The sequence below is a fragment of the Chinchilla lanigera genome, unplaced genomic scaffold (genome assembly GCF_000276665.1).
Source record: "Chinchilla lanigera isolate Chin_1 unplaced genomic scaffold, ChiLan1.0 scaffold00038, whole genome shotgun sequence".
NCBI classification, from domain to species: domain Eukaryota; kingdom Metazoa; phylum Chordata; class Mammalia; order Rodentia; family Chinchillidae; genus Chinchilla; species Chinchilla lanigera.
This window is the reverse complement of record NW_004955439.1, coordinates 12,601,320-12,625,689: the sequence shown is the minus strand read 5'-3', so window position 1 is coordinate 12,625,689 and position 24,370 is coordinate 12,601,320. Positions and strand designations below refer to the sequence as shown.

At 43.4% G+C, this 24,370-nt stretch overlaps 1 protein-coding gene across 1 annotated transcript in view; it reads left to right on the top strand.

Annotated features, from left to right (window-relative positions):
- The window catches only part of Sash1 (SAM and SH3 domain containing 1), a gene marked incomplete at its 5' end in the record, with an annotated part of 178,140 nt that overhangs the window by 103,811 nt on the left and 49,959 nt on the right, over positions 1-24,370 (top strand). Inside the window, 4 exon segments of the mRNA XM_013517361.1 lie at positions 4,820-4,860; positions 7,396-7,482; positions 9,795-9,907; positions 16,093-16,194. Coding sequence (XP_013372815.1) covers positions 4,820-4,860; positions 7,396-7,482; positions 9,795-9,907; positions 16,093-16,194 — 343 coding nt within the window.

The following is a 24,370-nucleotide window of genomic DNA, read 5'->3' as shown; positions in this document are numbered from 1 at the left end:
GTTTCAGCTGGGAACCGTGGCGGTGTGGGCGAGCACAGACTCAAGCCCAGGTGTCTAGCCGCTCCTGGAACACTGGCTCTCGCTAAAACCAAGGTTTTTATAAAACTATTCTACCCAGCAAAGAGAAAAGAGCTCCACCCTGGTTTTCCTTGCCCCTGCAGAACACCTTCCAGCGAATGCCTGGTTGGCCTCACACTTCTCTTTCTGACCCTAAAATTTGGACTTTTCCAGGACTCATTCTCTGTTTTGCCTCTGCATTAAATTCAATTGGTCTCATTGCTTTAAGTATGACTTGTAGATTCTCACCATAGTTCTTCAGCTCTGGGCTCTTATAGGCCACTCTCTTATGTCTTCACGGGGAGGTTTAGTAAGTACCCTGTTACGGTTGTGTCCAGAGGTCCCCCTAAAGCCTCATGCAGGGGAGGGGGCGTGATTTTCAGATGTGGCTGTATCTCGGGTGTGTGGTTCAGGGATCAAGAGTGTGTGACTAGTAAATCAGCCCACTGATTGGTTTGGCATAGTGCTGCCTAGGAGTAAGGGTGTGAGTGCTACACCTGCCCTAGGACGGGTAGCCTGCATACAGTATAAGGGACAGAAGAGGCTTGTCCTTCCCTCCCTTGTTGCTTTTGCTGACCTGTGGGCCAGATGAACTGTTCTCCTCTGTGATGGCCCTCGTCAGGCCACCCTGCCTTGGAGCCAGCTGATTGTGGACTGAAAACTCTACCAACTTTGAGCTAAATGAACCTTTCCTCCTTTAACTGTGGGTGCCAGGTATTTTGTCCCAGCTGAGGAAAGTAAGACACTCTCTAACTTCATACATCCCACACAGGCCTCTTGGCTTCCGCCCTGGATATTGCCTGTCTCTCTCCCCATTTTGGGGAGTGAAGGTCACATCAGCTGTTATTTAGGTCTCTGCCCAGTGGTCACTGCAGAGAATCCTCCCTGTCTGCCTCATCTGCCTTTTCCCCACTTCTTGGCTCTCCTGACTGCCCCAGGGTTCTATCTTGTGTGAGGTTGACTGAGGCGAACAGAGAATAAATAACAACAAAGCAGTTGAGCAAAGAACTTGTTGAAGATTTAGATTGGAAGAAAGACAGTAGTTAAGTTCTGAGGCTACTGAGGTTCCCTACATTGATTTTTTTTTAAAAAAAAAATCTAATTAACCACTCCTTAATTTAGGAATTTTCTTAAGTGAAGTTTGCCTTCAGAAACAGCTCAGGTAGTGTATGGGTCTTGAGAAAATATGTCCACATTTCAGCTTTTTTGGGTATAATAATAGTAGTTGTTGGTGAAAAGGCATTGGCTAAGGCTCAGTTTCTTTTTTCTTTTCTTCTTTTGAGACAGGGTCTAGCTCTGCAGTTCAGGATGGCCTTGAACTTGTTTATAAAGCCCAGGCTGCCTTTGAACTCCTTGCGTTTTTCCTGCCTCAGCCTCCTGAGTGCTTGGATTATAGGCTTGTGCCACCACACTCAGCGTAATACTTAATGATTATTAAATGTTTAAATAGATTGTCAAAGTGCAAGACGATGTTAATGCTTGGTGGCAGTCAACACCCTCCCGAAGTTGTCATCCTTTTTTACTTCTTTGACCACAAAAGTGATGGATTCAAAGAGGCCGCAACCCAGCTCCTGCTGTTCTCAGGCCCGGCCTTCTGTCTGGATGGAGGGGCGGAGAGGAGGCCTCTTTGGAGCTGACTTCTAAGCATTAATTTCTTCCACCAGGAGATCAGTAAATGACCTCTCCCACCTTCTGCCATCCAAATTTGGAATTTGGTTGCATCATTGATTTTCAGCTCCTATTGGACAGATTTTAAAATGTGCCTCAAGGAGAAAGGAAACATTTTATGTCTGGTTTTTGTCTGCAGGGAGACCTCACCGCATCCAAATTCGTAGCTGTCGTTTTCCTGCCTTGCAAATTGAGTCAAGGGGCCTTTTGCGCTTGTGAGACATTGGCTTGTTATTCTTTGCCCACTATGTAGGTTGTGAACCTGTAAAGTTTTAAAAACAAAATTCCACCCACTATAGCAAGATGACTAAAGAGACAAGAGTGCCATCTGCTGGCTGTATTGAAGAAGTGCAGGTTACTTGGACATGTCCAAACCTGAGGATGAAATTATTTAAAATGTGGTAACTTGGAGGAAAAAAATAAAAATATATAAAAAAAAAGTCAGAACTTTAGAGGTGAATATACTATTATATTTTGTGATAACTGTATAGTAATGAGAACTTATTTTTCTCTGCAGTGTAAGTTTGGAAATATGTTTATGGTTTTAGGTGTTACCATTTGACAGAAAGAATAAAAGATGAGTTGGAAAAATAGAATCTTTTCACTTTTTCAAGGCTACAGTTGACACGATTTTATATGTATTCTATTCAGGTTGAGGAGAGTAGGGCGTATATTGAAAAACAACAGGCTACAGCAGGTTGTCTGCATGAAGTCCCTGCTGACGCGGCTGCCAAGTAGCCGTGGGCCGTGGACTGCACTCTTAACTTCTAGACACCTTAGTCCCCCATACAACTGGGATTTACATGAAATGATGGTGAGAATTTCTTACAACCTGATAGGATTTATTATTATAAATCAGCAAAGGATTAAAGAAGAGCAATACTTTTGTAGGCCATTTCCCCGTGAAAATGTTTTAGAAAAAGTAAAAGTTCATACGTAGTTATAATTACAAAGTGAAGTAGTTTTATCCAGACTTGAGGATACTGGATGTGCTTGGTCCTTAGCCATTCGATCAATACTTCGTAGTCCTCAGAGCAAGAGTAAAAATAGATGCGGGGTTACCTTAAGTGACCAGTTAACTTACTGGTGAGACGTGGCCAGTTGAAGTAAGGTGAACTAATATGTATTACATGACTTTGAGTTCACAGTGCAACAGAGTAAGCTCTTTTTGAAAACCCAAACTTAGTTTAAACGTTGTTTCTCTTTGAAGGATTTCCTGCCTCTTCCCCCAGCCCCCTGGCCGGCTGCTCACTCTCTTGCCTTCTTGTTCTGCCCATCCTTCCCTGGCGGCCCCAAGAACGTGGTCTTCTCTTTCCACCCGCCTCCTTCTCCGGCCTTCTCTTGCCCTTCTTCATTCTCCCCATGTATCTTGTTTACATCCATCCCTTCCTTAGCCTGTGAGTCCCATTTTTTCATATTAACCTTGCTATGATCTCACTCGGTATTCCCTGGCCGAATGATTTAAATTTTAAGTGGCTATATCTTAAAGCCTTTCAAGTAGGTACATATTTAGGCTTTTTCATTTTCGCATGGATGGGATGAAGGTGAATAGGTCCTAGGAGCTACATTTTGGCACAGTCGGATGAAAAGGTAGGTTTTCCGCACCTTGTAAGTGTTGACAGCATGATGGAAAGGGGAACAACTAGAATTCAAGCTTAGCTCTTGTCCTCGGCAGCGGTGCTTCTGTGCTGTGCCGTGCTCCTGCCTTCCCTGGCTTAGAACCGTGCCTCTTACGGTGCTGTCAGAAGTAGTTCTCTCCTCCCAGACTTGGAGCGCGGTGATGCTTGCAGGGCTCCTGGCCAGCAGCTGCCATCAGTGCAGCACCTGCTGGAGGTGGCGGCGCAGCAGAGGTGGCTTTGCACCTCTCCTTTCTCTCTGTCATTTTAAATGCTGCAGTCTTTCTAACTGCACGGTAGGCACCAAATCACTGCTAAGGGATTGCACGTTCTGCTTCTCTTCCACTAATTTTTTCCGTGTGACTCAGTCCTCACCTCCCAACCTGTCTTTCCAACACGGGGACATGAAGGATTGCTTGGTTCGACACCTCTTCATCTTCCTTCACTTACAGTGAAGGTTCAAGCGTGGAAGCCCCTCGGTGCCCAGCTTCTGCTGTGCTGCGGGTTCTTCCTCTCTGCTTGTCCCTAAAGACAAGTCCAAGGATGTTGGTCCTACTCTCCGGGCTTGGAAAGACTTACCAAGTGAAAGATTTTGTTCTATTCTTCCCTTTCTGAGGTAACCAATGTTAACTTTCATTGTATTCTGTTCCTTCTTGCTTTAAATTGGTATTTGTCTAAGTATTTTCTGGAGCAGTGTTTAATGGACTGGTTTTAGGTTGTATTCACTCCCCATAGTGTTCCGGTTTACCTGTATCATCTGTTACAAGCTGGCACTCAGGATGGAGGGTAGGGTATGGGGCCAGATCTAGTGCCAGTCACATGTTGATTAACTTGGACACATTTCTAGAAGCGCTGGATCCCTTGCCATCACTTAAACATCTACACCTCTCTCATAAAAAGGCAGATTTCTGGCTTGTCTTTGAACCTTGGAAGATGTGGCAGGATGGAAACTATACTTGCCAGTTGGCAGCCAGTAACTAGAGGAGCTACAGAGTGGCTGCCCCAGTTGCATCCCGCCCCCCTCCGCCTGCCCTCCCGCCCCACCCCATCTGTCTTTTTTTTACAGCTGATCGCTTGACTCACTGCGTAACCAAGTGGCCTTTGTGGTGCTGAGTTTCTATTTTCATTATTATGTGCTTTCTCTTCCAGTTATACAAAAGATTTCAGTGGTGGTAACTTAATGTATAGTCAGTAGTGCATAGAAAGGAGAGACAATTTCAGCCATCATCAAGCGAAAGTCTGTCCTCTTGTATGGGTCTTGTTCAGGAGTGAGTGTTTAGTAAATGTTGACAAATGGTACCTGAGTCCTATTTCTGGGACTCAGCAGACAGGTGGGAAAGGACAGTGGTAAAGATCCTATACAAATTTCCCTGGCACCTCTAAGGAATATTGATGGTGGGTCAGGCTGTTTAGGAGGATTTTCAGTTCTCCCCTGAAAGCAAGGCTCCCTTGTAATCTGATTTGTCTCTCTTTTCCAGGCCCACTCTTCATAAATCAAACTCTGAAGACAGCTCTGTAGGTCAGTACCACTTTTCCTTGTTTAACTATTTGTTTTCTTTTCATACTTCATAGCAAACATAAACGTGCAAAACGATAGGAACTGCCAAGAATCCTTCTACCCAGAAATTAAAAGACCCTGTTAAGATTTGAATGCACAGCTTTCTCTCTTTCTCTCCACTGCACAGGGGTGTTTTTTTAAAATATACATATAAATGGGATCATAGTCTATGTACTACTTCAGTTTCAGACATTGGTTATGTTATGAGCATTTTCCCACATGATTAAATATTCTTTACAGCAAAAGATCTGAAAAAATATGTATTTGTCAAAGAGGAGAAAAAGGTTTTGAATCTGCATCATGTAAAATGGACCACAGTTTAATTGACTTTTTTTTTCTTTAAGGCATTTCCATTTATTCTCCTATCACCAGCAAACATCATGGCTGTAAAAGGCTTTAGTCTGTAACCCCGATAACGTCCTCCGGGTAGATCCTTCACCTTGGAATTTTTTGATCAAAGAGTGTGCATTTATATGTTTTATATGTCTTTGATTGTAAAATCCACTTGTGATTTAGGGAGGTCAGAGCAAATGGAGATCATAGCCGCTAGGAGCCTAAGTCCTCAAACCAGGCTGTCTGTGTTTGAGTCTGGACTCTCACGGCTTGGCTGTGACCCTGAGCAAGTTGCTTGCTCTCCCAGCCTGGCTTTCTCATCTTCTAACTGCGCCCCACAACGTAGCCTGTGAGTTTTAAATGCTATGTGCTGTTATTCTCCATTTTAAAAATGTTAATATGGAATAAGGAGAAAATAGTTTACAGTCAAAGAAGTACACGTGGTTGTGAACCCAGCAGTATTAAGGCTGCAGTGTGGCGCTTTCTTGGGCCTCCCGAGAGAGAGAATAATCCCTACGGCTGAGGCTTTCCTGTTCAGTGAAGCTCTTGAAAAGCGTTCTGTGCCAGCGGTAATGGCACACACCAGCAATCCCAGCTCCTCGGGAGGCTGAAGCAGAAGGATTGCAAATTCAAGGCCATCCTGGGCAACTTAGTGAGGCTCTGTCAGGAAGGGGACAAGGAAGGAACGGAGGGAAGGAGAGGGAGGGAGGGAGAAGAGAGGAAAGGAGGAGGGAAGGAGAAAGAAAGAAGGAAAGAGAGAAAGAAAAAAGGGCCGGAGAGTGTAGCTCAGTGGTTGAGCACTTTCATAGCATGCCCAAGGCCCTGGGTCCCATCCCTAGTACCACACACACAAAGAGTGGAGGAGGAGGAAACTATATTCCCAAATTAACCGAGGAAAGGTCTGCTTTAACCCTTGCTGGCTGACGTTTTCGTGTTAGCCGAAGGGCAGCAGACACGGAAAGTTGCCTTCAAGATTTGAATATGTAGACATCTCAGGCCAAGGCTCCAGTTTCATTCCCATGGCGCTAGCAGTTGTCAGGACCTAAATGAGGGCATCCTGTTTTGACAAATGACACCCTTGCTAGCCTGGGAGCACCGCAGGCGGCGTTCCCACATGTCTGCGCCCTGCACCAGGGCCCAGCAGCACCAGTCTAGACTGTGCACACCCGCCACTTTGCTGGCCCCATTTCCAGTGGCTGGGGAGCCACCAGACAGACACCAAGCAGTGACAAAACCTCTGCTCCAAGTGTGCTCCGTCAAGCACCAAGGAAGTTGTCACCACTGCCACCACTGCCTTTTGCTTATTTTTTCTTTTTTTTGAAGAACAACTTGTCCCCATTCCTTGCCCTTTTGCTTTTTACTGATGTTGTGTATTATTGGTGATCACAACTTCACTGAATGTTAAAAATGTCTGCCTATGGCAAGGAATTTGTTTTCACCCACAAGTCACTCAGAATAGTCTGGTAAGTTAGAGAGGTTGGGTTGGGAGATAACGCAGCAGGACTGAAGTCTTCCTGTCGCTGTGCCCTGGCTTATCTCAGGTCACCAAGTAGCCTGAACGCCAGAGAGCCGAGAATCACGGCCCACCCGTGCTGTAGCTAGATGTGGAGAAGCAGGAGGACCAGCCCTGCCCTGGGCTCCTGGAATCAGCTCTTGACCACTGGGTTCATGGGATACCAACCATTCTGCTGTCTTCTTGAAATCTGGAGCAGCAGAAATAAATCAAGGGAAGGTTGACAAACAGCAATAACAACAACACAAAGTTAACTTCTTCCTTCTTCAAGTTTTCTATTTGTGATATAGTGGGAATAATTATGTCTGAGACCAAAGGGGGTGAAATACACCACAAGACAAGGCAGAGGGGGGCTTGCTGGTTAAACAGACATCAAAGTAAATACCGCAGTGCATGCTTTCCCTGCCCTTTTGCTGTTTCTTTATTTTCTTCTTAACCCTACTGTACAATTTGTTGCTCCTAGGAAATTTGCATTTCTTTTAAACAACTTTATAGGCATTTCCCTGTCTTTCACAAACTGAAAGAGAAAAACTCTTTTTTGTGACATCACAGTGTTCTTTGAAGCTTTGCAGTTATAAGGAAGAGGCTACTTTTGTTATCAATGAATTTATTGCTTGTGCCTTTTCTCCTCTTTTTTTTTTTTTTTAAAGGAAAAGGAGATTGGAAGAAGAAAAATAAGTATTTCTGGCAGAACTTCCGAAAGAACCAAAAAGGAATAATGAGACAGACTTCAAAAGGTACTGTGATGCCGCCGGTGGACAGTGGATCCTTTTAAAGCTCTAAAACGCTGTAAAGCCTGTTTGCAAATCTGACTGGATGTTGGAAATTAGAGGAATGCATTGCCCGTGCCTAGAAAACGGTCCTCTCTCTGACCTTCTTCTTGTCCCTTTAAGACTTTATCCTGGTCATTTTCATTTAGCTCACAATGGAGCGGGGAGAGTTAGCTGTGCTGTTTTCTTCGCAGATCTGACAGCAGAGACCAAGTCCCTGGTGTTCTTCCTCACATCAGCCTCAGAAACATCTTCCCTCTTTTTTTTTTTTTGGTTTTTCTCCAGTATTGGGAACTGAACTCACGACCTTGCACATGCCAGGCAGGCGCTTTTTGCCACTGAGCTAAATCCCCAGCCCCATCTTTCCTCTTAACTGCATCAAGTCCTATCCTCAAAGAGCCAAGGCCGTCTTAGCATTTAGTTTTGGACCTTTCTGTCCACACTCCGAAGCAGGGCCTTCGTGCTCTTCTGGGTTTCTGATGCTGTTCTGCGGCAGGGACAGTTATGGGCTGGTTACCCCTGGAAACTTGAATGATCTGACATCATGGGAATTTGCCCAGCTGCTTTGTGCAGGGAGGGCCAGCCCTACTCTGGGCTATGTCCTTTGTTGTTGTTTATATAGTAAGTAAATATGTCATCCCTTTGAGGCTGGTTATGTAATTTATGTTTCCCCAGTATTCACAGAGGAAACCAGAACAAATCCACTTCCACATTCCAGTCTGGCCAAGTAAGGTTATCAATTGATGAAAATTTTTCATTGCTTACCCACAGTGCACTTTGTTTCCCTTTACAAAATCGTATGTGCTGCCGTGTCCTCCTACACCCAGAGAAAGTGGCTGTGGACCTCAGATGCCCCTGCTGCGTGCCTGGCTTCTTGGGCAACGCTCAAGCATTTTCAAAACTGTCTAACTTTAAAGGAGTTATTCTTAAACACCCCCAGCTTTTCCCTTGGGTACACACCCAGGGTCATTTGTGATTCAGAATAAAGCTTGTATTCTAAAATTCTTGTTTAGAAAGCAAGCTCTGGAGAAAGAGAGAAGTAAAGAGATAGGAAGACAGCAAAGGAAGGAGGAAGCCGAGAGTTCACCAGCTCATGTGGGTTAGTTAGAAAACCAGCCAGCGTGGCATCATTCTCTTCACCATCAGGAGCAGTAGGGGTAGCCCTTCCTCCTGTGCAAGTGGTGAGAGTTGGAAGGAACGGAAGAGCCATTTCTGGACTGAGTGATTCCAAGGTGGAAATGAGCTAGGAAAGCATAGGGCCATAAATTCCAAAGCTGGCCTCGCCTGCAGTGGGCTCGTGCAAGGCAGCAGCAAGACTCCCTTGCTTGGTACCTCTTCACCAAGAGTGACACAAGCCAGGGCTCATAGTCTGCTAGCAGCAGGAGCAAGAGAGCTGCATTTGCGAAAGGCCATCAGAGGAGAAGATAAAGGGCTGGAATGTGGGCTTCTGTCCATCTGTGGGTTAGCCCACTCCTAACATCTTTACTGATGTGCTGGTCACTGTGGCTCCAGAATATGAGAGGTGCCTGCAGCTTGTGCCTTGGAAGGACCCTAACGTGAGCTTCTCTTTGCCTCTGCAGTTCTGGCTACCTTCTGTTTGGAGTTGGAAGTTGATTTTCTCTCATAGTTTCAAGCCCTATTTGCGACGCTAATACTTCCAGATGTAAACAGCCGTAGCCCCTTTCTTCCGATGTGCTCAGCATGCCTCACATCTGTGATTTTATTTATTGTAACTTATCCTGAGAGGAACACAGCCAGATAGCTTAGGAGAACGGAGAATTTTACTGAGCTGCAAGATGTGGCTCCGTGAGGTGACCTTCCTCTCCCATGGCAGAGGGTTTGCTCCCACTCCTCACAAATATGTGACCCATGCATTCATACTTCGCATGGAAGGATACAGAGAATTCTCAGCAAAGGGAGCTGTGGTGAGCTTGCTGAGCCTCTTTGGGTGTTTGAATTAGATCGCTACCCCTTCTCCACCAAGGAGCTCCCCCCAGCTGTCTTGCCAGAGTAGACACTACTTCTCAGAGTTTCAGGTCATTTTGAAGAATTTGCCGCTGTTGTAACATCCACCTCTTCCTGGAGTTTGTCTCCCGGAAAGAGGTGTGCGGTGAAAAGCATGTGTGTTTCTGCCCTCTCTGGCTCCGCCAGTAAGGTACAGTGTAGACAGCGCCCCAGGAAGCAGCCTTCCCTTACCTAGGAGGGTAGACTTCTGGAACAGGGCGTCACCCTGATCTCTCTGGTTTTCATTCCTGTTGCTCTCTGTCTTCAATCTCCAGGAGAAGATGTCGGTTACGTCGCCAGTGAGATAACAATGAGTGACGAGGAGCGGATTCAGCTAATGATGATGGTCAAAGAGAAGATGATCACCATCGAAGAAGCACTGGCTAGGGTAAGAGGGCCGATACTTGGTTTCCATTTGGGACTACTTGGCTTCCTTACATTTAATCATGTTTGAGGGCATCAAAGGGTGGAGGTCCCACTCCACCCAACCCTCGTACCTCTGCTGGGAGTGGAACCCAGGGCCTGGAGTGTGCTAAGCAAGTACTCTGCCCCTCAGCCACATCACAGTCCCAAAGAAGTATTTCAATGAGATTTCATGGTCATGAGGTACCACAATTTTCCAGGTAAAATATTTACTCTATTCTGTTTACTCGATACACGCATCGCATCTTGTGAGGTAAAATTTCTATGTTCAGTAAATACATGAGTGAATGAATGACAGGTATTTTTATTATTTATTTATATTTATTTATTTATTTTTATTGGTACTGGGAGTCAAACTCAGGACCTTGTGCTTGCCAGGCAAGCACTTGTGCCACTGAGCTATATCCCTGGCAGACAGGTATTTTTGAACAGTGGGCCCCTTTAAGGAGGGAAATGACCCTCTGATTGTCATTGGAAAATTCACAAGCCATTTGAAAAGGGTTAGGAATATAACTAATGGTTAAACAAAAAAGTCAGTGATTAAATATAAACATCAATTCTAAAATGTCAAGGTTAAGCAAGTTTCAAGTATATGTTAAGATTTTACTTACTTTCATATCTAAGTAAATACTAAATTAGGCACTAGCAGATGCCTAATTAACCTTTAGGAAACTGGAGTACCATAAATAGTAGTACTACTTATGATAGTGAGGTAGTAATTAAAACATTTTCTGCCTATTGTTGACCAATCAACTGATTGATTCTTGATTTTCACTTTGAACACTGGGTTCTGTACCACACAGACAAGTTATAAGAAGGTGGGGTGAGAAACGAAAGAAGACCTCCAAACTATTGAACGAGTTATGACTTTACCCTTGTCTGATTGTGTGCTGCTACAACAGAGTGCCCCAGACTGGGTAATTTATAAAGATGAGAAATGTACTGGCTTATAGTTTTGGAGGCTGGGAAATCCAAGGTCAAAATGCTGACCTTGGACCTGGTGACAGGGAGGCTATGCTCGTACTCAAGATGGCACCTTTGCACACCTTGTCCTCTGGAGGGGAGGAAGATTAGACGCTTGCCTGGTAGAAGGTGGAAGCCCCAAGAGGGAGAGGGAGGCTGAACTCACCCTTTTATGAATTCCTCTCACTGGCAGAGCCCTGTTCTCCACCAAGCCCCAAGTTCCACCTCCTGACTCCACCATAACAGCGGGCGTACTCCACCATGACTTGGAGGGGTAAATATTCAAAGCCCAGCAGCCGCTAGGTGGAATCTTAAAGATCTCAGACCTCGAAATGGTGACAAGCTTATACCCTTTAGTTAGTGTCCCCTTTGTTGCTGTGACAGTGTTACAAGAAAAAGCAACATTTGTGAGTGGAGAATGGGCTGGGCTTAGTAAAGCTAGAGCTGGGGCCAGTGTGGGACACCCATGTACTGGCTTCTGTCCCTCTGTGGGTACAGAGGAGTGGTGTTGATTGACCCTGACCGCCAGAGCCCTTGAGCAGACTGAAGTGGTGGCAGAGGCTCGGTTGTTCTTGCTGGGCTTGCTGCAAATAGTCAGTAAGCACTGAGGTGGGTGGGGGAGCAGGTGACAGGTGACAACCTCAGGTCCCTTCCGCTTATCACCTGGACCTTTATCCTTTGCCTGGTCTGTCTGCTTCCCACGCCTTTGACCACCTGGCACAGCTGCTAGTGGAGCAAAACGTCTGTCTTACATTTCTCTCTGGTTCCACTCCTTGGGCATGACTTGGCCATGCTGTGCATTTGGGAAAAGTCCAGCTGAATTCCTGGAAAATGCATATGAGAAGCGTGGGCCTGTATATAGTTTCTCTATGGTGAACAAGAGGTTTATTACCTCCTGGGGAGTGGCACTGCTGCACTGCTTTTTAATAGCAAAACTAAAGAACTGTTTGAAGATGTCCACAGTCAGGGCATGGCGTCTGTGTTTGGGGACTGGCAGTTTTCTTGAAGCAAGAGAAAATGTTTAATTTTCTGGGCTTTAGTAAAGCCCAGTTTAGACAGTGTATTTCTTTTTCTTGCCTTTCCTTTTCAGTACTGGGGATTGAACTTAGGGCCTGGTACATGCCAGCCAAGAGTTTTACCACAGAGTGAAATCCCCAGCACACACTTCCCACCTAATCCCTTTTAGAGATAGTCATACTAAGTGCCCACACTGACTTTGAACTTGGAACCCTCCTGTCTCAGCCTTTTGAATATTTGAGATTGCAAGTGTGCCGCTACATCCCCTAGCACCTGTTTCTTAGCAGAAACAAAGGAATACTCAAACTTGGGAAAGCAGTGGAGAAAATAGTTTGTGTGAGTAATTTTCACAGCCAGCAATGGCTTCCACAGAGAAGAAATCAGAAGTCCTCTCAGTGCGACAGTGGTGCAGCTCATGCAGGTGTGCCTGGCTGTGTTCACCCTGTACCTGGCTGCTGCTAGGGTGGCAGCCTTGGCCCAGCTTCAGTGCAGCCACTGAGCTCACAGAGACATCAGGGATATTGTCTGTAAGGCCAGCCTGGAATGCAGATGCTCAGGAGATTAAAAAATAGTGACAGTCTGCATCGTTTACTGAATTCTGCAGACAAGCCTGGGTGCCCCTAATAGGTGACAAAGTAGCAGGGATGCTTATTCAATTGCTCTTCTCCAGGCAACAAACCTCCATGACTGGTGTCTAAATGGAACTCTTGTTAGCCGGAGACGAAACACTTCAAGAAAATGTGATCTAGAACAGGAAGCAGTGTGCAGGGAGGATCTGCTTCCTTGAACTTGTGACCAGTTCAGGGCTCTAAATTTGCTTGATCGCTGTATAAGACAGACCTCCAGACCATGGTGAGACCCTTCAGATTGAGAAGAAGTGTACCATTCCTCCAGGACAGCGGCTGCGCATGCCTTCCAGTCTGCTGGGCTGCACTCCGGATGGATGCATACACTGAACTCGTCAGGAGAGGAGTTTGCCCGAATGCCATTAGGAGCCAGTGTTCAAACCAGGACAGTTTAGTCCACTGCTCTTCGTTGGTGTGGATTTGATCTCATGAATAGTTATTTCCCCACTCTCAATTATATAACCATGGTTCACACCCCTGAAAACCCAGTTACCCAGACACGAGTGAAGATCAAAGTGAGAGAGGCTGCAGGGAACTCACATGTGAAACAACACTGTAAACTGGGAAAGCACTGGAAGAGGTGGGAGTTTCAGAGCTGCTCTCAGCGTACTGTCCTTTGAATGCACGATTTACAAAGAGAGTCAATTTATAATTTTTTGCATTTCGTTAATGGAACAGTTCCATCCAATCTAAAGGTATTTCAAACTTTCTCTAATAGTTTTATGATGGTTACGGTGTAGGTCTGCCTTCCTGTTGGTGGGACAAGTGTCTGCATACAGCTTAAAGGAGGAAGTCGTGTATTTGGCTCATGGGTTTCAGAGGTTCCTCTCAGTGGTCTGTTGGTATGGGCCTGAGGTGAGCAGAACGTCGTAGCCAAGGTGTTCACTACATGACGAGCAGGAAGCCAGAGAGGAAGAGGTTAGGGACCAGATAGAGTCCCATGGTCACGTACGTCCTGATGCCAGTTCTCCCAGCGAGGCCCTGCTTCCTTACTGCCCATTCAGCGATGAGGGCCTTCGCAGCCCAGCCACGTCTCCGCATCTGGGCACTGATAGATACTTACTGCTTGTGCTCTAAGGCAGGCAGGCGCATTAGTTAAAAAACAAAACAAAACAAAAAACTGTTGAGGGAGATCTAGGCAGTCCATAGGTTCTGAATGACAACAGCTTCCAGGTGGATATAACTTTAAAGGCACACATAGCTCTTCGGGGCATTAGAATCTTGTATTAGTTCTCAAGGGTATAGAAAGCCCAGTGAGGAACTGGAATTTAGAAGTTATTTATTTACCTGGGTAATTTGTGTAGGGTGTGAGGATAGGAGAGAAGGGAAGAAACTCATGTTTGCAGCCTTGGAATAATAATCATAATCATAATCATAATCATAGTAATAATAATAACACTGTTAAGCCAGGCCTGGCCTATAATCATGGTTACTTGGGAGGGGAAGGCAGGAGGAGTTCAAGTTCGAGGCCAGCCTAGGCAACACATTTTAAAACAAAACAAAACAAAAGAAAACCAAACCTGTTGTTTGGGAATGATAGTATGTAGAGAAGATGAAACTGTGTCCTTTGAAATTGTTACTGGAAGAACTAAAGGAAAGTGAAGCCAGGCTTGGTGGCACACACCTATAATCCCAGCACTCCAGAGGCTGAGGCAGGAGGATTGCTGCCAGGTCAAGGCCAGCTTGGGCTACAAAGTGAGCTCAAGGCCTGCCAGAATTGCATAGTGAGACATTGTCTCAAAAAGACAAAAAGAAAAAAAAAAAAAAGGAAAAGAAAAGGGAGAGTGATCTGTGACTATGATACAATTTCATTTCTTTAAAAATCTAAATCTGAGTACTAAAGACTGCTTATATAACATGTCCTAATTACTGAATATTCTAAATTTATCTACATCATAGGTATGTATTTGATTCTACAAGGCTGCATCTGTGTAAAGTCAAAATACAGCCCTTAGGACATTAAAACATTAAGTCTAGTCATGACTTTCTAGTTAGGGATTTGTATCTTTTTTTCATTAAAGATGAAACTTATCCGGTGGCTCCTAGTAGTTGGAGCTAAGGTGGAGTATAAAATTAGAGCAGAGACCTAGAGAAACTCTGATAATCCCATGCTAATCCCACTTTCTATCTGGCAGCTGTTCCTGATTGCACAGGGAGAACATAGCATTTCTGAAACCATATATCCAGATGGAGAGAGCACTTTGGTATATAACATAAGTGGACTATAAAGATTAGGGCAATAAAATATCCCTAATGTATGAGGAAGATTAAAATGGTTAGTGTCCCGAGCAGAAAACACATGGAATTACTGGGAAAGCAGAACTTTCTTGTATCTGAAGTCACAAGGGTGGAACAGTAGCGCTGTCCTGGTAACTGTTACGTAGACCCGGTGTGCTGAGAGTTTCCCTGCATTGTCTTGCTTAATTCTGGCAGTGAGCCTCAAAGATTTATTACCAACCCTCTTTTCTAGCAGGGGGACCTGAGACACAGAGGGGTGAAGTGATGGCCCCCGGGTTCGATACCTGTATGTAAGCTCTTGTGCAGTGACTGGCACTGCTCACCTTTCCCACACAGATATGCGGGAAGCATTTCCCAGGTGGAAGAGCACTTGGGAAAGATGCTTTCTTCTGGAGGGACCGTGGTCAGCGCAGCGTCTTCACTGAAAACCATCCTGACTCTCTCACAGGGGCCAGGTCGGACCATTCTACGTACCTTGTTGGGCTCATTGGCCATGATTAGACCAGTGGATTAAATTCATATCTAAAAACCCTTACCCAATACAATTTGAATGCAGTCACAATTTAATTGATTAAGAAGCAGAGTGCAGTTTCTCTGTTTTACACATGCACACCTGGAACTTCTCAGGTATGCCATTCTGAAAGAGCCGCAGTCTGATTTGGCTAAGTTAAATTTGCTCATTTCTCTGTAGCATTTCACTTGCTTTTCTGTATTTTAAAAAACAGAAACTTAATTTCTACACCCAAACTTTAGCGACCTCTGATGACACTCAGCTGCCTCGTTTCCCCCCTGTGCCCACGGGCTCCCAATGAACCCTCTGACCTTTGTGAGGTGGTGACCTTGAAGCAGGAACTGGAAGCCATCCTGAGTAAGAAAAGCAGGTGGCTTCTTACAAGTCTCCGTTCCCGGCCACTGGGATGTCTGCAGTCTCCCCCTTGTTTCCTCCAGAAAAGAGAGTGTACATTTTTCAGTTACAAAGTAATGATTTTGAGGCCAGGCTACTGACAGTTTCTATTTTGAAATTTGTAATTGCACTGAAAAAGGGTGAGTTTTGATGGTGGCAGACATTGGAGGGAAAAAAATCAAGGTTCTTTGTGGAATACGGGGTACAAAGAGCGCCCTGTGTGTGTGGGTTTGATGTAGATGAAACCCGCAGGGCAGGCTATTATCCCTGTGGATCTGAAAGACCTGTCTCCGGCTGGCCCTTCGTCACCAGCACTGGACGAAGGTGCCCAAATGGTCTCTGCTGGGTGGAGAGAGCGTTGGGCCATTCTTCCCTTTGAGTCTTCCCTTTCTTTTGCTGCAGCTCAAGGAATATGAGGCCCAGCACCGGCAGACAGCTGCCCTGGACCCCGCCGACTGGCCAGATGGTTCCTACCCGACTTTTGATGGCTCATCCACCTGCAATGTGAGTTTGCTGTCTCTGAGCAGCTTGAGCCGCTCTGCTGAGCGGGGACAGCCTGTGTCCTTTCTGTTACTTCCAGCTCTCCCCTGGGTTGGCAAAGAGGCATCTTTTGTGAGAGGTTTCTTTACCTGATGGAGACTCCTGTGCAGTCAGAATCGTGCTCTTCATGCTAGGGTATTTTGTTTTTTTGTTTTTTCATTGTGGTTAAGTATATATAATAGAAAAACTACCATATTAATGACCTTTCAGTGTTCAGTTTCATCACGCATGTTCCCACTGTGTGCGACCAGTCAGTAATCCACCACTTCTAGAAGCTTCTCATCATTCCAAACACACTGTACCCATTAAAGAACAGCTCCAGCTCCCCAATCGCCCCCGTCTCTGGCCCCTGCTACCATTCTATTTTGTGTCTATGAATCTGACTATTCTGGGTACATTACAGGAGTAAAATCATTCAGCAGTTGTCCTTTGTCTGCTCTGTATGTGAGCCATGGTAATGTTTTCAAGGTTCATTCATGCTGCAGCATGTATCAGAACCTTGTTCCTTTTGTATGATTGTATAATATTCCACTCTGTGTATGTCCTACATTTTGTTTATTCATTCATCTGTTCATACACACTTGGATGCTTCCACCATTTACTTTTGTGGACAGTACTGCTATGAACATTAGTGTACAAGCATCTTATTGAGTCCTTGCTTTCATTTTGCTTGGGTTATATGTGGGGCTAAATTTATGATTCACGTGGTAATTCTACTTCTGTTTGAGGAACTGCTGTACATTTTCTATAGTAGCTGTACCACTTTCTGTTTCTTCCAGCAATCTGTAAACATTAAAAACTCTCTGCTTGTTCACCAATAATTTTTATTTTCTCTGTTTTAAAAACAGTTTCCTAATGGCTGTGATAATTAAAGATGGGATTCGAGTAGACAATTTACCAAAGACTTAAGAGCTGCCAATATGCACGTGAAAAGATGTTTAACATCTTTAATTATCACAGCCATTAGGAAACTGTTTTTAAAACAGAGAAAATAAAAATTATTGGTGACGTGCATATTGGCAGCTCTTAAGTCTTTGGTAAATTGTCTACTCGAATCCTTTCCCCGTTCTTGAATTGTGTTTTTGTTTTGTTGTTGTTGTTGGGTTGAAGGGGCTCCTTATATAATGTAGATATTACTCTTTTATCATGTGTGTGATGTGTAAATATTCACCTCCATTCTTGATAGTGTCTTTGATGTACACAACTTTCAAATTTTGAAATCCAGTTTACCTTGGTTGTTGTTACTTTTGTTTCTGGTGTCATATCCAAGAAATCATTGCTGAAAGTAATATGATGAAGACGTCACTCTGTTTTCTTCTAATTGTTTCATGGTTTAGGTCTTTGACTCAATTTGAGTTGGGTTTATATTTGATGTTATTTCATTTTTCTGTTTGTTTTCCTCAAACCATTTGTAGAAAAGGCTGTCCTTTATCCCACTGAGTGGTCTTAGCCCTTTTTTGTTTATGTGATTTTGTTTCTTAGTGGTACCTGGTCTTGAAACCAGGGGCATTCTACCACTGAGCTACACCAAGAACACCTCCCATCCCCTACAGGGTCTTACCATGTTGCCCAGGCTGGCCCTGGACTTGTGATCCTACTGCCTCATTCTCTTTTTTTTTTTTTTTTTTTTTTTTTTTTTTTGGTTTTTCTCCGGTACCGGGAACCGATGCCTCATTCTCTTGAGTAGCTGAGATTATAGATGTATGTCATGACCCTTGGAGTTGGCACCACTTTTGAAAAATTGACTATATATATAAGAATTTATTCCTGGGCTATTTTATTACATTGACCTATACTGACCTATATGTATGTCCTTTTGCTAGTGTTATCGTTTGGTGTCCCCCCAAAGCCACATGCAGTCATGGGGTGGGCTTTTAGAATATATGATTGATTCATGGTCCATTGTTGAAATTACGGGTGTGAGTGCTACACCCGCCCTGGGGTGGATAGTTTGCATACAGTGTAAGGGAGGGAATGAGGCTATTTGCCACCAATCCACCCCTTGTGCTGTTGTTGCTTTTGCTATCTTCTTGGCCTCTGCCATGTGCCACCCTAACTTGGAGCCAGCCAAGTATGGACTGAAGCCTCCACAAACTGTAAGCTAAATGAACCTTTCCTTCCTTAATTCTGGGTGTGCAGTGTTTTGTCTCAGCAAGGACTGAAAAGTAACTGAGACAGCTAGTATCATACTGTCTTGATTACTGTAGCTTTGTAGTTAGTTTTAAAACTTTGAAGTATGAGATCTCCAAAGCCCTAATTCAATCCTAGTAACACACACACACCACACACACACACACACACACACACACACACACACACACAGTTTTATCTATTTGGTATCACTTGAGATTCTATGTGTGTCAGGATGGGTTATACTATTTCTTCAGAAAGTGCCATGGAGATTTTGACAGAAATTGCATTAAGTCTATAGAAAGATTTGAGTATTACCGTCATGTGAGGAATATAGTTTTATCTGTGAACATGGGATTTCTTGCTATTTATTTATGCTTCTATAAATCTTTTACCATAATGCTTGCAGTTTGCAATTTGTAAGTCTTGCTTCAATAGTTAAATTTATTCCCGAGATTTTAAAATTCCTTTTGATGCTTTCAGTGGAAATATTTTATTTTCTTTTTTAGATTGTTTATTGCTAGCGTATAAAAATGCAACTAATTTTCATTGTGTTGGTTTTGTATCCTGTAACCTTGCTGAATTTATTAGCTCTAAGAATGTGTGTATGCATATGCGTGTGCAATCTTAGGATGTTTTACACATAAGATCATGTCATCTGCAGAAAAGAGATAATTAGACATCTTCCGTTTCAATTTGGGTGCCTTTTATTATTCACGCTGTTTTAATGTGTTCAAAACAGTGCTTTTTGAACTAGGAGTTTCACAGGGATTATAGGAATTAAAACTGAATATTTTCAGATAGACGTTATGTGCTACCATCGTTAAACTAGTCAGAGAAGGAATGGAAAGAATTATCGTTTTCTTAAATGTAGAATGTAGTGTGTACTTGTTTTGTGCTGTTTGTTAGATTATCTCTTCCTTAAAATTTGGAAGCTCCTTTACCTCTGTGTCTTCAGCTTTTGCCCATGCCCCGTACGGCCAGGGATCTTTCTAAATCATACCTCTTTTCTTGAGATTCTGGGTTTTAAAAAACCTCATGGTTCCCATTTCTATAAGATAAATTCCAAACTTCTTGGCATGCTCGTGGCCTTATGTGCTCTGGCTTTATTCATATTCTCTGACCTCATCTGTCATTCCCACACCCAGTACCCTCTATCACATTGGACCTCGCATGCATTTCTGAACAAACCTTGTATTTTCTTACTTCTGTGCCTTAGCTCAAGTATTTTCCTCTACCTCAAATGTACCTTTCAAATTTTTCTTAGTGAAAATCTATGCATCCTTCAGGGTGAGAGCTCAACTCTTAACTTCCTCTATCAAACTGTTTCTTAGCTCAGTAAGCGTATTTATGGTTTCCTACTCTGTGTTTGTTAATCTGTATTTACATTCTTCAACCCTTCCTCCAGAGTATCAGAAGTAATTGTACGTATTTCACCCTCCTTGGAAAGAGCAAGTTCCTAGAGCAGGACAGGTATGATGTGCTCTTTGTCCCTTGGGTGATCACCTAGCCTGGTGTCCGGCTCACACTGAAATGTTCAATAAACAAAGTTGTATTTAAACCTTCATCCTTTCTGGCTGCTTTAAAAGCATATTTCATGCCTTGCTGCTACAGATTGGGCCTTTACTATTCTTTGCATCTAAGCAACAAATGGCAGCTTATCAGAAGTAAATAGAACCTGTTTCTTTTCCCTGATTTCCTGAAACAAACACCGGATTTCCATTGCAGTGAAGGATTATGAATCTTGAGAGTGCTGCCTGGTTTGCTTTTGTGTGAAAGAGACTGAGACATTACCATTTATAATAATAAATGTGTCATAGGCTAGCCACCCTGCACCCTGGGACCGTGAGGTAATGAAAAGAGCCACAGCCATGTTTTTCAATGTGCCTTTTTGGGTCTCTTATCCTAAGTCCTAAAAGTAACATAATAAAAATGTAAATCATGAACCTAAAGAATCATGAAGAATATGGTGACTCGGGACTGATGTGATTCAAACCCAACTTGGATGAGAAAACAAAGGCCCGGTTGTCCATAGTGAGCCTTTGGATATCAGAGCCGCTGCATGCCGTCCTGATTAATAGCATATGATTCAAGAGAGAGGTTGTAAGACTTTGTCCTTACAGTGAAATGGGAGTGTAGTAAAACCTCACACACTCAGACTGCAAGGAGAAGCGCTCGTCTCATTTAGAACGTATAATATGTGTTGTGTACTGTTGGCATTTTGTACAAGCTGCTAAAAAAGCATTAAGCTTCGGTTTGTTGTCTTTACTCAGAGGCTTGATCAGAGCAGTCACCCAGCTGTGAATTACCAGAGTGAAATTGGTTCTTCTTAAGGACCGCACATTTTATCCTCTTGACCATTTCTGTGTTCGTTGATTTGGGAGACGTTTGTGGGGCCCTTCCTATGTAGTGGGCATCATGCTAGGTGTTGAGGTTACAAAGTGAAGAAGGGGGAGCCTTTCCTGCCTGCACGTTGGTGCAGAAGTTAAAATTACACCCACTGTGCATACACAGGTTCAAGGTGCCATGTACACGTTTCCGTTACTAACTTCATACCAAATCCTCTCTTTACAGATGGCTGGAAAATAAATTCAAGTGTCTTAGTTGGGTGAAGGGCCAGAAATAGCACATTTCTTTTCCACCAGGGGCACAGTCTTTCACAGAGTCTGCAGAGTGACTTGTCTTTGTTCTGAGAAGCACAGGTAGTGGCTGCACGGTGATGGAGAGAATGCTCTGAAGCACTGTTACTGACCCCATGTCTTTCTTCCGTTGACCTTCTGCCAACACCCTGCCTCCAGCTAACTACCCTTGTGCCTGATGTTGGCTTGAACTTGATTATAATCCTAATGTGTGTGACCCTTGCTGCTCTTACCCTGACTGTGTTGTAGAGATTTGGCCTTAACTAAGGAGAGTCCAGTCGACATCCCAGCCAAACACTCCCTTGCATTATTCTCGGCTCAGCTCCTTAGCAAAGCAGTTAATTTCAGATAAACCCCACTGTCTGTCGCTTCAGCCATCATGAGTTAGGTAATTTTCAGCTTTCTATCAATTCCTTTCTATACTGAAATGTAAATAGCCCCCTGGCTGTGGTCAAAAATGTCTAGGCCATGAATGTTTCAGGGACCATAAGGCCTTTGTCATCAGACCTCAATGCCTATATTGATACTTGATGTGCCTTGGGATTTCATTTGCATTGATTTCCTAGGCTGCCCCGCCCCCCTGACTGACATTAGATAATTGCGTGTTGCTTCACAATAAATCCATACGAACATTCCTCGTTTCCAAGAGTGTAAAGTGCTAAAGATAGATACCAGGAAAAGTGAAAAATAGCTTTCTCCTTGCCAAAGAAGAATCTGTTCTGTGCTGTTTTTCATTAATAATAAGCTTATGTTGTGAGTGTTAGTTTCAAAAAAGATTTTCAGTTGAGAACTTTATTCCATAGCTGAGTGTTTACTTCAGTGTTTTCTTTTTAATTTATTTTGGTAATTGTTTTTTCCATTTGCCTTCTTCAGGGGCAAGGCTGTAAGAGTTGTCATTTTGTGCTACCAACTCTTTGCCTTGTGGGTCAGTTTGCCTTCTGGCTAAGAAAACACTGAAAGAAATTACGCTCTGTACCTGACTGGCTTTTATAATTTCTATGGAAGGCGTAAGTTTTAGCAAGTCACTGGTTCTGTGCTTTTACCCTGCTGGTAGGTAGCTAAGAGTGGGTGATCTGTACCTAGTGCTTGAATATTAATTTAGAAAAATACTTGCACCAAGAGAGCTTTCCCAAAAATGTCAGACAGTGAGTATTTGATTATGATGCTATTTAAATGATTTAAAAATATAAAATATATAAAGAAAAATTAAAGCAACAGCCATGACACGGAGGCCCAAGAGTACAGGAGCGCCTCGCAGACATACATTTTGCTCTCATCTGTTTGCTTCGCTGCGTACAAAATGTGTTCCAGGAAAAGCTGGACTCGTGTTCCCAGAGCTGGAGCTCTCTGCTCGGGTGAAGCAACTGTGGCGAAATGTGTTTGTGAAGTGAGCTGTTTTTAGAGCAAGTCATCCTCTCAGAAGTGATCACTTTTGCACTTGGGGAGATTCAGAGTTGGGAAATATCTGTGAGAAGAATGCTAGAGTGTCATGGCTGTGGGTTGACCCTCATGTGTCTCTCTTTCTAGTCTTTCCTTCCGGCTATAGAGATTGTCACTCACCTGATGTGAGCTGCCGGTGGAGAAACTGTGTCTAAAACTGTGGGCAACCCGGACAGAAGGGCCTGCGGTCTTACTTTTTACAAAGCGCTATTTTAAGAGTTTCTTTAGTTGAGGACTTTAAAGGTCTCAACTAAAATATCTCCCTGTTATGTTTGGGTTGGCATCTGGAAAATCTTTTAGAGACTTTCTAAAATTATAACTCATGAACTTGTCCCTCTTTGGCACCCAGGTTTTGCCTAGTTTTATTTTTGCTTTTGGTGGTGCTGGGGATGGGACCCAAGGCCTTGGACATGCTAGGCAAGTGTGCTAGCACTGAGCACATTCCCAGCCTTAGGTTTTTAAAAAAATCATTTCACCTACATCAATAGTGGGGATTGCCGTTAAGCCATGGGATTCAGGTTTAATGTTTCGGAGGAGAAGTTTGCCATAGCCGTAACCTAAATCAGAGTTTTGTTTTGTTTTGTTATTTTAATCTTTTTGAGACAGGGTCTCACTATGCAGTTCAGGCTGGCCTTGAATTTCTTTGTACCCCGGCTGGCCTCAAACTCCCAGTAATCCTCCTGCTTCAGCCTCCCAAGTGCTAAGATTACAGGTGTATGCCACCACACCCAGCCTGAGATTTTTTTAAAAAAAACTTTTTACTATTAATTCATGTGTGAAGTACTAATGGTTACATTTCTTGTGTGGAGTTGGTACATGTGCATAACACATCTTAATTCTATTTTCATCACTTTTCTCTCTACCCCTCCCCAAAGATTATTAGTAACTCTGCAATATGCCCAAAAACCAAAGTATCCTACCTAGTAGCTTTTTGTAGCAAATGACTTAATTTCTATTATAGCAGAAGGAAAGACTAAAGATGCAATCTCCATAAATACTGGAAGAATATTGTGCACACCCATGGGTGCCGAAAACAACCGTGTCCTTTAGCATGCGTATCTCAGGTCTTCTCTCAGACTGTTCTTGGGGTTGAACCTGATTTATCTCAAATGAGTAATTCTCGGTGTGTTTGTCTTAAATATGTTTCTTCTCATTATACAGACTTTTAAGTAATGTCTGTAAGTTAAGGTTTATTTTTGTACTTCAAAGATGTTCAAAGAAAATACAAACTGGTATCACTGGCTTCGTCATTTGGAGACATAGGAAGGGCTCCAAAGGAAACTATTTTTTTATGACTGCATGTGATAAATTTACAAAGTCTCCCAGCTATAAATATTCTTAACAATTAAAAATATAGATGACATCCATATTATTGCTGATTTGGATGACGCTGAATATTTATTGGATGCCTAAATTATGTGAAGAGCCACATATGCCAGGTTATTAAAAATGACCAGCTAGGACCCATTTTCTCCAGGACATGGTTTCTTGCTTCTATTGCCTCCTCAAAATCATTGTATTTTATCATAAGGAAGTTTCAGGAAGGATATATTACAAGTATAAAAGTAAATTAATAACCTGGCATGATGGCATACACCTATAATCCCAGCACTTGGGGAAGCTGAGGCAGGAGGATTGTTGTGAGTTCAAGACCACCCTGGGCTACAAAGTGAGCTCAAGTCCAGCCTGAACTGCATAGTGAGATCCTGTCTCAAAAAGATCAAAAAAAACCCAAAAAAAAAAAAAAATGAAAGTTACTTTACAGTTAGTGATTTCGCTAGTCATGTTCTCACCCTCTTTCACCTTCCAACCCACACCTAGTGCTTTACTCTGAGGTACTAGGAGAGTGACTTTGCCTACTGTATCCTGCTATTTCTCAGTATGATATAAATTGGACACCTTAGAGAGGATAGTGTTTCTGTTTATTTTTT